Source organism: Eptatretus burgeri, chromosome 17 (genome assembly GCF_056783735.1).
Source record: "Eptatretus burgeri isolate ZD-2024b chromosome 17, Ebu_testis_v1, whole genome shotgun sequence".
Lineage (NCBI taxonomy): Eukaryota > Metazoa > Chordata > Myxini > Myxiniformes > Myxinidae > Eptatretus > Eptatretus burgeri.
Genome location: NC_140977.1, coordinates 1065381 through 1077992, shown reverse-complemented (window position 1 = coordinate 1077992; position 12612 = coordinate 1065381). Strand labels below are relative to the sequence as shown.

At 45.4% G+C, this 12612-nt stretch overlaps 1 protein-coding gene across 6 annotated transcripts in view; it reads left to right on the top strand.

Moving 5' to 3' along the window:
• The window catches only part of LOC147009070 (dyslexia-associated protein KIAA0319-like protein), a 97609-nt gene extending 91639 nt beyond the window's left edge, over nucleotides 1-5970 (top strand). For all 6 annotated transcript variants that reach the window (XM_085862543.1, XM_085862541.1, XM_085862538.1 and 3 more), the window contains 2 exons: nucleotides 463-554; nucleotides 712-5970. In XM_085862543.1, coding sequence (XP_085718669.1) covers nucleotides 463-554; nucleotides 712-884 — 265 coding nt within the window. In that variant the 3' untranslated portion in view covers nucleotides 885-5970. The remainder of the gene's footprint in view (nucleotides 1-462; nucleotides 555-711) is intronic.
• The last annotated feature ends 6642 nt before the right edge of the window (nucleotides 5971-12612 follow it).

Below are 12612 nucleotides of genomic sequence, written 5' to 3'. Positions count from 1 at the left end.
GTAATTTCCTGTCCGATTCCTAATTAATCGAAGCAAATAATATGTCACATGTTCTACGTCAAGTTGAGGATGAGGATTAACCCGAATTGGTAAATTGGGTCCGTCGTGGTAAAATGGTGGGTAATTTGATCCAAATTGTTAAATATAATCTGGAGCGTCAAAACGTCAAGAGGCAGAGTTTGTTTGAATCTTGAGAAATGTTGTCAAAGTGCGTTCTGATAGGGGTGCTGCGGCGGTTTTTGATGTCACTGGTTGCAGGGATTGTTAGTGTCTCGGTGTGTGGCGGTTGTTGATGTCATGAGGTGAAGCCATTTGTGTCGCAGGGTGCAGCGGTTGTTGGTGTCACTGGGTGCAGTGGTTGTTGGTGTCACTGGGTACAGTGGTTGATGTCACCGAGTGTGGCGGTTGTTGGTGTCACGGGGTACGTGCTGTTTGCTGTGAACGTGATCGTTGTCATTGTAGAATGAAAAAGCAGACTCGGCGGCGTGTGCGGTACACGGTGCTGAGCACTGAGGAAGATGCCGAGGCAATGGAAATGCAGTCCAGCCATCGTGGTGAGTGGGTTACATCATCGATAACCTTTTACTACCCCATCTGTGATGTTCCATTGTTTGGCTTTTGCGAAATGTCTCTCGTGAAAAACGACATCCATTAAGATGCATTCCACAAAACCAGACCTGATGACATGTTTTGAATTATTTTATTTGTTAGGTCCAAAGAAACCTCGTCCGATCCAGGCCAACAGCATCATGATGTCTGATTCCGATCTGGATTCTGACCAAGAGACACTGTTTTCTCGCAACGGCCTTGAACGGAAGAAGCTGCTGGTTCAACCTAATGGTTCCGTGGTGAATGCCGTTAACGCAGAAAAGGTGGAAGCCTAACGTGTGCTGCGGTGGGCCCATACGTCGATGGCTTCTGTCATCGACCCTTTTCTGAATTCTGCAAATGGCAAAATGACTGGAAGACCAGGAACACTGAAGTACTAAGAGGATTTTTGGAAGCATGTTGATGTGGAGGACGTGCTCGGTGTCGACCGGACGGTTTTTCTGCGGAGCAGCAGCTGAAGTCCAGCAAAAGGTTAAAGTTCAACTACTGTGTGAATCTTCTGTGGGCCCGTATAACCCAGTGAAGGAAGGGTAAAGCAATGGTTTACACCTTTACTGCAGCGTATGCGCGCGCACTTGAGCGTGGCACTTTGTAGGTTGCAAGTTCTATTAGGAAAGCTTTAATAAGAGTAAATTATTTGCACTTTTTAGTTTTTACTGTGTTGAAGACTCATCCATCGTTGTTGCCAACTTTTAATTGGTGTTGTTTGTAAGAACAGCATTCTCATCATTCCCTGTTTCACTTTATTTCTCTTCACAAGCTGTTTGTTTCCAAAGTGCTGCTCAGCCGATACTGCAACCACCACAACGTTGGCGACCACCATGGTCCCCTCACATTGGCAACGGCCGTGGTCCCCTGTGTAATGACCGTCTTACCCTACTCGCAGCCCAATGAAGAGGTCTTTACACCCGTATTGGGAACCATGCTAACAGAACGGTTTTGGGGAGGCGGTCCATGCATTGCTAATGGCCATGGTCTCCACAACATTGTTTTGTCGACGTTGGGATGAAGGATCAAATGTTCTGTACACATTTGATCCCTCATCTCAACATCTACATATTACGTGCTGTTATGTCCTTGTAATATGTAGAAGACCCTGTAATGGACACTACACACATCGCAGCCAAAAGTCAAGTCTCCATAATTTCTGTTTGCATATGTAATATGTCCTTTAACCCTCTCTAAAGGTTTCTGGTGTGTAAACATTTATCTTTCATCCTCGTTTTCCAATCCCACCTCGTTTGATCCCTCATCCCAACATTCTCCCCTCGTTTGATCCCTCATCCCAACATTCTCCCCTCGTTTGATCCCTCATCCCAACATTCTCCCCTCGTTTGATCCCTCATCCCAACATTCTCCCCTCGTTTGATCCCTCATCCCAACATTCTCTCCTCGTTTGATCCTTCATCCCAACATTCTCCCCTTGTTTGATCCCTCATCCCAACATTCTCCCCTCGTTTGATCCTTCATCCCAACATTCTCCTCTCATTTGATCCTCCATTCCAACATTCTCCCCTCGTTTGATCCTCCATCCCAACATTCTCCCCTCGTTTGATCCTTCATCCCAACATTCTCCCCTCGTTTGATCCTCCATCCCAACATTCTCCCCTCGTTTGATCCTCAATCCCAACATTCTCCCCTCGTTTGATCCTCATTCCAACATAGTCTTCTCTCATACAACTGTTTTGCACATCATCTTTACTGTCCTCTTTTTGGGATTTTTATTCGTTCTGTATCTAAATGGCAGAGTCGTCGTCATGAGCGTCGGGTTGAGCTGATGAAGGTTATGAGTTTAAATTCATTTCCATCTTGTGAACTTCTTCCGTAAAACCACGGTGAAGCCACAATACACGTGGTTGTAGTATAGAACCACACGTTGTTTGTCTGCTTGACATACCTTGCATTGAGTCCACGTCGAGCAAAATATTTCTGATTCTAACGGCAAATTATGGTGAAGGGGAATCTTCCCATTGATTTTGGTGGAGGCAATGAGGAATAAAAAGGGACATGATGATGATTTAACTCATGAATCCGGCTAAAATACCCGGAAATTTGGCCATAACACAGAAATAAATAAATGGAAGAAATGAATGTGCTGCAAAGAGTAAGTTTGAGGAATGTTTTTCTTATGGAGGATTCAAAAATTGGAGATGTTCTTCAGGTACTTGGCTCATACCCACAGACTGTGAACCAAGAGGTTTTGCACCGACGTGTTCACTCTCACCATTTCCTTCAAATGGCCCTCAATGTGAATCCGTACTGCAAGTCGCCGAATTACGTCGAGTCTATTTGAGTCGTTTCGATAGAACGTCATTTACTTATTATGGGACAATAATCAATTTAATTTGTGCTGGTCTGATATAATGTCGTTAAATTTTTTTATGTACAGTACTATGGTGCGCCTTGCGAAATTTTTTAATACAGTAGCCCACCATCCGCCAGTGTAGAAGTGATGTCGCATCATCCGCCAGTGTAGAACGGACAACATCACGTCATCCACCAGTGTTGAACTGACAACGTCGTGCCAGCCACCATTGTAGAACTGACACCGTCGCATCGTTCCCCAGTGTAGAACAGACGTCGTATCGTCTGCTAGTGTACAACCGACAATGTCGCATCATCCGCTAATGTAGAACCGACAACTCGCATTGTCCACCACGTGTAGAACTGACAACATTGCGTCATGCGCCAGTCTAGAACTGACAACGTCGTGCGCCATTGTAGAATCGACGACATTGCATCGTCTGCCAGTGTAGAACTGACAACATCGCATCGTCTGCTAGTGTAGAACCGACAACGTCGCATCGTCCGCTAGTGCAGAACCGACAACGTCGCGTCGTCCGCTAGTGTAGAACTGATGTTGCGTCATGCGTCAATGTAGAACCGATAATGTTGCATCATGCGCTCGTGTAGAACTGACAGCGTCGCGTCGTCCGCCAGTGTAGAGCCGACAACGTCGTGTCGTGTGCCAGTGTAGAACTGATAATGTCACGTCGTCTGCCATTGTAGAATGGACGTCGAATCGTCTGCTAGTGTACAACTACAAGTTGCATCATCTGCCAGTGTTGAGCTGATAATGTCACGTCGTCTGCCAGTGTAGAATTAATAACGTCACATCATGCGCGAGTGTAGAACCGACGTCTTGCCGGCCGTGAGTGTAGAACCGACAACGTTGCGTCATCCACTTGTGTAGAACTGATGTTGCGTCATGTATCAGTGTAGAACCGCCGACGTGTCGTTTGTCATTCTCGAACCGACGATGTGTCATTTGCCATTCTAGATCCGACAGCATAGCGTCGTCCATCAGTGTAGAACCAACAATGTCGTGTCGTCCACCAGTGTAGAAGCGACAACATGGTGGGTGCCACGTCGCTTTGTCCTCCAGTCTCACATGTTTTGCCCTGTGGTGAACTTTACTTAAATACGGCACACACTTAAGTATGTCTAATATGTACTTCAATGAAGGTTAAGCTAAGTTAGTGTGACCAAAATGTTTCCCTGTGAACGCATCCCCCATTATAACACTGTGCATTGGAAAATCGTAACTGAATAACATTTTATCGTATAACGTCGCAGATTTTAGGAAAGCATCCATGACGTAAATCGGTGACTTGTTGAAATTGTTTAATCGAGTCAGGACCCAAAAGGAGGAAAAGCGAGAGTTTTCTCTCGATTTGTTCTTCAAACTCCACCACGGTTCCTGTTTCTCACCGTTCCTGCAGGTTACCTTTCCATCACGTTTGTGAAACCTTTCCATCACATTTGCTTTTCAACTCTTGCTCTTTCCATGCACACGTACCAACTAACCTAAAGTGATGGGACAGTGAATATGCAGGGTTATTAATTCGTTCTCTAACAGGGGGTCACTCTCGCTAATTGTTCCAAATGTTGGTATATGTGATATCAGACTGATATTACGCCATTCTTCCTTCATAGTGGGTGCAAGAATCAGGCAACTACATTGTGCCTTGTTCTCGGTGCTTTTTGCATTGGTAGTATGGTGTCAAAGATGTTTGTTTGTCCAGTTGTCACAATAAGAAACCTTGATAAAGCAGGTATTGCTTTGCGTTGTGGGAAAATTTGAACGTGTACATTGGGAAGGTTAGAGCTTGGATGTACTGTCCCATTACTTTTGTTAATATAAGTCTTAAGCCTAATTTGTTTTATTCCCTCTACAATCTGCGAAAAGAAGTTAGTCGTTCATTCGGCTCACATGGTGGTGACCCCTGCATCTGCGTGCGGTCATACACGTGCGTACACGTGCTCATCTCAGGTCTGGCATTGAATCATGCTGTTCACCGACGAGGCTTCATTGCTTTTAATGATTGGATTACTCTCCATATTGAATATGAAGTAATTTGTGGTGTTTGATGAATTGTCCGTTTTTTTTAACCAAACCCGCTCGGCTGCATCCATGGGGTTTCTGGTGTCTATTAAAGGCGGTGGATTTTGCCTCGCGTAGAATCGATTCATTAAAAACGAGTTTATTTTAAAATTTTCAGTGTTTAAAAGTGCTTATTTTTGGGGCAGTTGCATTGGGTTTTATTGCAATAATACCGAATGAGTAAGTTGATGATTATTCAAACGGAAATGTCAATGTGCTCGAAAAGAACACTCATCTGATAGGAAAGTTTTCCAAAACATGAGCTTTTTGGTTTTACCTTTTCTTTTGTGATTTGAGCGACGAGAAGCCACTGATTAACTGTAATATAATTGAAAGTGTCTTTTATGTCTGATAAATGTGCGTTACATTCTTAGTAGTTGGACGAGGGAAGTGGAAGTTGTAACTTGCATGATGTGCCATCCCACGATGGGGGATTAGTTATCCATCATTATCAACCAGACGAGAGCGGAATCGTACGCGTTGGTACAAATTGGTTTGTGATAGTAAACCCCCTTCTCTCCCACCCTTAACCACTATAACTCCCAACTTGGCTTCCAGCAATGATTTACTTCAGTGTCACTGTGTGTCCATCTACGAGTACAGTCTTCTGTCTCCCTCGGCCCACTGTCTCCTGGACTTTCAGATCAGCAGGTGTGGTGTAAAGTGTAATGTCCTTTTACCCACCACTGATTGGTGGTATACACACTGTGGAAATTATTTTGGCTGAAGCATAATGCTGTAATATTATTTATTTGCTTTTGATATTTATTACTTGTCTCAATGGCCTCAGGAACCTTTTAAGTGTATTCTGCCACTGTGACCTAATTTTCAAGAATTTTATCGACTTCTACTTGAGCAAGAGAGTCGTAAAGTTATCTGAGACATATCTGATTGTCTGTGAACAGGAAACATCCCTCTAAAGATTGTTTGTTTTCATCTGTGGCCATAATCAAAAATAAAGTAAACTCATGATGGTGTCTTGCGTGTGGAAACGAGACGAGCGCAACAGACTTCCAAAAATACAAATTTCAGGTTGAATTGCAAATGTGATTCTTAGCTTGATGGCACTGAAGGTACTGATGACATCACACCGAGCCATACATTGTGCGACATACTTTTCCAATTTGTTTGCATTCTGAAAACTGACCGACGTGAACAGAGCCTGATCAGGCCATACTCGCTCTGCCAGCAACCTAAATCCTGTTACCCATCCCAATTCCGGGCTCATGACTCATCTCCACTCTTTTTTTTTTAATCACCGTCTTCTCTTCACTGTGCAATCACTTCCAGAGTGTCCAACCACGTTCTTCTCCCCATTCCTTCAAAATGCTGAGTCATTCCCATTTCACAATGTCTGCTATTCTTGATCCAAATATTTTCTGTTTCCATTGACCCCCCCTCCCCCTTCTTCTGTCCATTTGCAATTTTCCACATTTAACCTTTTTGTCAGATTTCCTTGTCTTCTTCTGTATACATTTTGTCTCCACGAAGCCCAGTTTTATTCATGTTTGTTTGAACAGATGTGACAGTTTTATTAATGTTTGTTTGAACAGATGTGACAGTTTTATTAATGTTTGTTTGAACAGATGTGACAGTTTTATTCATGTTTGTTTGAACAGTTGTGACAGTTTTATTCATGTTTGTTTGAACAGATGTAACAGTTTTATTACTCTGTCAAACAGATGGGACAAACATTGATCACACTCTGCATATGGTCCTCATCACGGAATGTGGAGTCACAAAACAGTTGCACGCTCTTGATCCCAACAAATCCCCTGGGCCTGACGGTCTGCACCCCAAAGTTCTAAAGGAACTGGCAGGGGAGCTGGTGTCACCGCTGTTGGCTGTTCAACTTCTTGCTTTCCACTTGGAGTCTCCCAATAGACCATGTGGAGGTGCTCGCTATTCCCTTCAGAAAATGATTTTCGTTGTGCAGATCACCAATCTGGATGAAATTTGGCATACTTAAAGAATTTTAGACGCTGAGTCCAAATCCACTTGTTTCCACGTCGAGGATGTGACACAATTGGTCATTTTTGGCAATTAAAGATAAACCGAACATTAAAGCACGATTTTGACACAGAGATGAAGAATCAAGGTTAGACTGATATGTACGTCAAAGAAAACTCTTGTGAGGTCTTAAAATGAGACAATATGTTTATACAGAGTTATATATTATCAAAGAAAACCCTATTCACCGTTATTAAAGATGTTTATAATTAAAGGTCGTAAACCGAAGCAGTTACATATTTTTAGCGGCCGAAAACGTCTGGACCGACCAGACAGTCCTTCGAGTTGACCAAGGTAACTTTTTGCTAAAAAGGCAGCCACACTGGCTATTAAAGGTAGTTACATTGACTATTAAAGACAGTTACATTGGCTATTACGGATTAAATCAAAGACAAAGAGACTGCGCGACTCAGCCTGATGAAAAGTAGAACCGCCACAAGAGGATTACTCTCTTAGAACTTCAGTATTTCTTGTTCTGAAGCGGTTGCTGAACTAGGCTCTTGACTGCTGCTATTACAAAACTCAAGTCCACTATTACATGCTAACAAACCTGAATACTACTGTGTAGTAGATTACCACAGCAAAAGCAGTGTGACACCCGCATTCACAGTTCGTCGTCGGAATCATCGTCAGTTCCACTTTCATCATCCATAAGTTCCATTTCTGCACGGGTCTGTTCATCGTTGGCGCAGTTTTGACACCCACAGCGCTCTGTGCAGGACAGTCCTTTTGACAGGCAAGAACACTGGTTGGTCTCGCATTTCGTCTTCTTGCAATTACATTTCGTCGCCTCGAACAGTTCCTTCGGCGCTGGTGGTTTGTTCAGCCATGAACAATCAGTGCTCCGTTGCGTTCCACCCATCCGTGAAATGTAGGAGAAGGGGCTTCCATAAACCTCTCAGTCGCGTGGTGGTGGACCACAGATTGATAGTTCACTCTTGCAATGCAGCATCAGAGCGTCGCTTGTAGGCGACAACTTCTGTTCTCCCAGCGACTGGCTGCAGAATAGCTTGTAGCGAGCCTGATCCACACTCTTCATGGTCGGCCGATTGTACATGGCGCAGACGAATTGTTCCAGGTCGTGAATGATATTTTGATCTAGCGTGAATTCTCGACCAATGCTCCCGAAACAGGTGATGAGATGGGGACTCTTCATCATCAAGTCAAATGGCCTTGTTTTGCCCTTACCGTGGAATGCACTGGTGGTATCACTTCGCATGAAATTGTGCAAACCTATCAACGCATCGCAGACAGAACTTTCCAAGGCATTACTCAGCTTCCTGATGTCAACGACGATAATGTCCTTGGGACTTCCTGTGACCAGATGGAAATTTCGTGCTCGAATCGACTTCGAGTGAGCCGACGCCAACACAAACACATCGGTGTTGAAACTCTCCATGCGCACCGACTCTTCATTCTGTCCTGCGTGAGCGGCATGTAGCAGGAGCTTCGTGTCAGCTTCCTCATGGTCACATTCAAGTTCAGGAACTGATGACACAGTCATGACACCATTCGACGCCTCGATTTTCTCACATTTGCCGGCATGACTGACGTACAACAGCATGTCGCCCAGTTTTGATGGAGAGATGTTTCTCGTCCACGATTCGACGATGAACTCTATCAACGCCTCCTTGTTGGCTCCGCTCAGGAGATAATTGGCCCACTGTTTTGGAAGGGCTTGATCACGTCTGTAGATGGTTCGTACCTGAAGATCGCCCACCCTGCCCGCTCGTCTGGCATGCTCCAGGCACTTGATGCTGATACTTGGGTAAGTATCAAACACCACGTCCAGTCTCGAAGATTGGTTATGTCGTGCTTTGGCCACTACGATGTTCAGCACCATCTCTTCCATTTTGCCGAAAGTGTTCGGCAGTGAACCAGCCTTTATCGCCTGAATAACGGCCATTCCATCCACAATCGTTGCACCTTGGATAGGCCGAGCGTCCACACGGCAATCGGGCCACAGTTTCAGTATATGGTTGCGGAGTTTGGCATTGTCCGTCTTAGCAATCAAGCCATCACCAGATGCCAGCAGGAAAGATATGCTCGCCAGTGGGTATGCGAGCAGATCGTGGAGTGTTACATTGCTTTACTCGCCAATCAGCAGCAGTCGTGTGAAAAGACGATGTTCATTCGCAATTTCAACTTTCGGCGTCTGCTGGTGGGGAGTCGCCTACTTGCCTCGCGCCTTCGAGAAAGTTGCCAATTTGGCCTTCAAAATCGGACTGAAAAATGGGACCTCACCCGAGAGAAGCCGATCACGCATGAATTGCACAACAGCATTCTCTCCCTTGACATACGCGTTCATCAAGTCCGCGGAAGTGGCTGACGGTGCGATGACACCTGAACTAATATTGACGAGTTCAAGGTGAGCGCCGGAGAAAGGGTTAATCATTTGAAGTACTGTGTCCATCACTTGTACCACCACTGCTTCGTTCTTCTTCGAGCTCGACACATCCAAATCCTTTCTCGTTCGGGGCTCGTCGTGGATACCCGCCATGGACTCACATTTCCTTGCAATTTCCGCACGTGCTGGTTGGGACGGGATCCACTTCTTCACAGCTGTGCTTTTCTGCGTGTCACCAATGATGACTCCACTAGGTCTTGCTGTCCCTATTTAAAGTCTGCTCTATGATCTGATCACATGCAACACTACTAAATCCATAACGAGTATGCCGTTGGGCAGTCCATTTGCCATCCATGCACGCTTGATAGGTGTCTGGGTGGGAGTGCTCTAGCCCGGCCATTTCCAGCCAGTAAACGGGTAAGTACCTTGCATAGTTTAGGTGATCGTACACAAAGTACCAGGGCATTGACGCTCTCGTGATCTCAAGGTGTTTCGGCCAGTTCGAAGTACGAGTTGCCCGTATAAGCTCTAGTGCTAGCTCCACAATTTCCAAGTAGGAGCACCAGAATGTGAATGCTTTGCTCGCTGTACATTGCTGCTGTCTGAAGTCGCTGTAGCGTGTGAACATTTCTGAGACCTCTTCCGATGACAGTAACTGTTCGAACAACAGAGACGGAAACGTTTCCTGGAGACGCTCTATACACCTCTCGAATCGCACACGCGTCTCCTCTGCGAGGGAGTCCATGAAGGCCTGGAAGCATAGTCTTCCTAGCGCTTCGTAGACGAGCTTGTGACAGCGCAGACTCCTGTTATAGTGGTGGCCGTTTATTACTGAATTTGCAGAACGCTGATCGACAATTTCAGACTCTATTATGAGGTCTAGCAGACCTGCGTTGCTGAATCTTTTTCCGATCACGCCGAGGAAGCTCATGAGTTGGTGGAATTCGCCGAGACGAATTACCAACCTTTCTGTCAACTCCAGGTGCAACCAACGAATCTCCTACGCCTTTCTGAAGATCGCAAGGTCCAAGACTAGAACTACTTCTTCACATTCCAGTTTATCAGCCATAACGATGCTTTGGCGTAGGACCGTGTAAATGGTGTCCAGTTCCGTGGGTGATGCCTCGATCACGGGAAGGTAGATGATGGCTGACTTGGTCAAATCTTCATCCCGACGAAGGAGGGTGTTGTACCCAGTCCATGTCGGCAACTGCCCGTCCATTTTCTGGGCCGTTTTCATTGTGTAATAGAGCACATCCAGTGATAGCCTGTCCTCTTGTGACAGACTTATGTCAATGTCACAACTGTAAAAGGCTGTGGTCCCTTGCCTTTTCCCGCCACCATACTTGAGAATGGATGGCGTGTTACCAACTAATGACCGCTGACGATGGCTAATTGGAGTCACTGGATGAGCGTGCTGAATCGGCTCAGAGGGTGCGTCTTGTATCATCAATCCATTGGTGTGGTGAGTGGTCCCATGACCGGTGAGGGTCTCCTCACTGAAATCATTGTTATCGTACACAACTATTGTCGGTACATTTCTGAGGCAGTTTGAGGGCAGTTTTCCCTCCTGATCAATCTGCAACAGTGCCAAAGCAGTTTCCAACGCCTGTGTTGTACTGACCGAGACACAATGCCCAAGCTTGTTGAGCAGTCCTAACAGTCGAGTAGAACCAGTCCAATGTTTCACAGTCAGGCCCAATGCATAGGACTTCGGAGTAAACGTCTGACCCCTTGACGCTATAGAAACAACGTCTTGAAGAAATGAGAGCATTTTCAGATGAATATGCCGTGGGAGTTCCACAAATTTCTCCAGGGTTGTCTCATCTGACAGGCCCACTATCCATGCAACAAGGTTGTACAATGCAACAGGGATGGATCTTTCAGCATTTGAAATGTCGAAGTCAGGAGCAAGTGGTGGCCATGTAATGGTCCACACTTTGGTGTTTGTTCAGGTCATCCCTCACCATGAGTGCTCCCGAGTATAGAACATGTAAATTGAGGCCTGAGTCACCCTGCTGTGGACCCTGGCTGGCTTCATCCTCTGTTTCTGTTGTAGAGCTACTGTCCACAACAGCAGCCTGAGCAATGGAACCAATATCAATGTTCATGTACACCACTTCGCTCTCAGACATTTTTGGTGGACGATAGAAAATCATGTCTGGGTACCGTTCCTGCAGTCTTTTCTTCAGTGTTGTTGCCTGGTAGTTGGCCTTATCCTGACCTTCGCATACTCTGAGTAGGTCATTGAACATCTCACACAACTTCTTCATGTGTATAGATTGCTTTCCATCAATGAGTCTTACCTGGATTACTTTATCACAGAAAATGTCAAATGCTGAGTCATAGTTCACTTTCTGAGTTTGGAGTTTACTTTCACTCTGTCTCTGGTATGTGTCATTCACATACTCATAATCACATTTACGGTGATAACAAACTGCCAGCGCCACACAGTCTTTATCCTTTATAGTTGTCATTATTCTCACATCACGTTCATCTCTCCTCTGCTCAGCAGTTTCCCTCAGCTTTCCTCCATCCTGTGTTTCTGCCAGGGACAACTAATCACGTTGAGGTTTTCCTTTGACACGGATGAATTTGTCTTTTTTCTGGCATATGATACAAATTCTTGGCAGTCCACCAGCTGATTTGCCAGCCACCCTTTCTACAGAGGTTCTGAGAGATTTTCTACGTATTTTGTGGTATGAGTGCCCCTCTTCTTCGAGTCCGCCCACCACCTCACTGGCTCGAGCAGAAACTGCAGTAGTGCTGGCTTCTGATTTCCTTTTCCTGGCTTCAGCGCGTTTTATGTGATCCTTGTTACAAAACGACGCATAGCAGAACCGGTGACGGCCGGCATCCGCAGGAGGATCAGTCATTGGCAGCAGTTTCATAATTTGATCAGCCAGGAAACGGCATCTGTTGATAGTTTCACTATCTGTGGCATCACACCAAGCCTTCGCACACTCACATACCTTACGCCAGCTCTTATCCGTGAATTGCGTCACTTTCTCATCTTCCTCCCCGCCCAAGTGTATGAAACAACGCATATTTGGTTGTTGAAAGACCAAAAATCATTCGAAATCACCAGACAACCATGGGCGCCACCATCTTGATTAGTTGTTTCCTGGTCGTTTCCTCCGTGATTAGAAGCATGCCACGCCCACTTCACGGCGGTAATTTCAAATGGTAATAACTGTCGGTGTGTCAACTTGTGCATATGGAAACAAGTAGGAATTTCAATGGTGTGTTCTCATTAATGTAC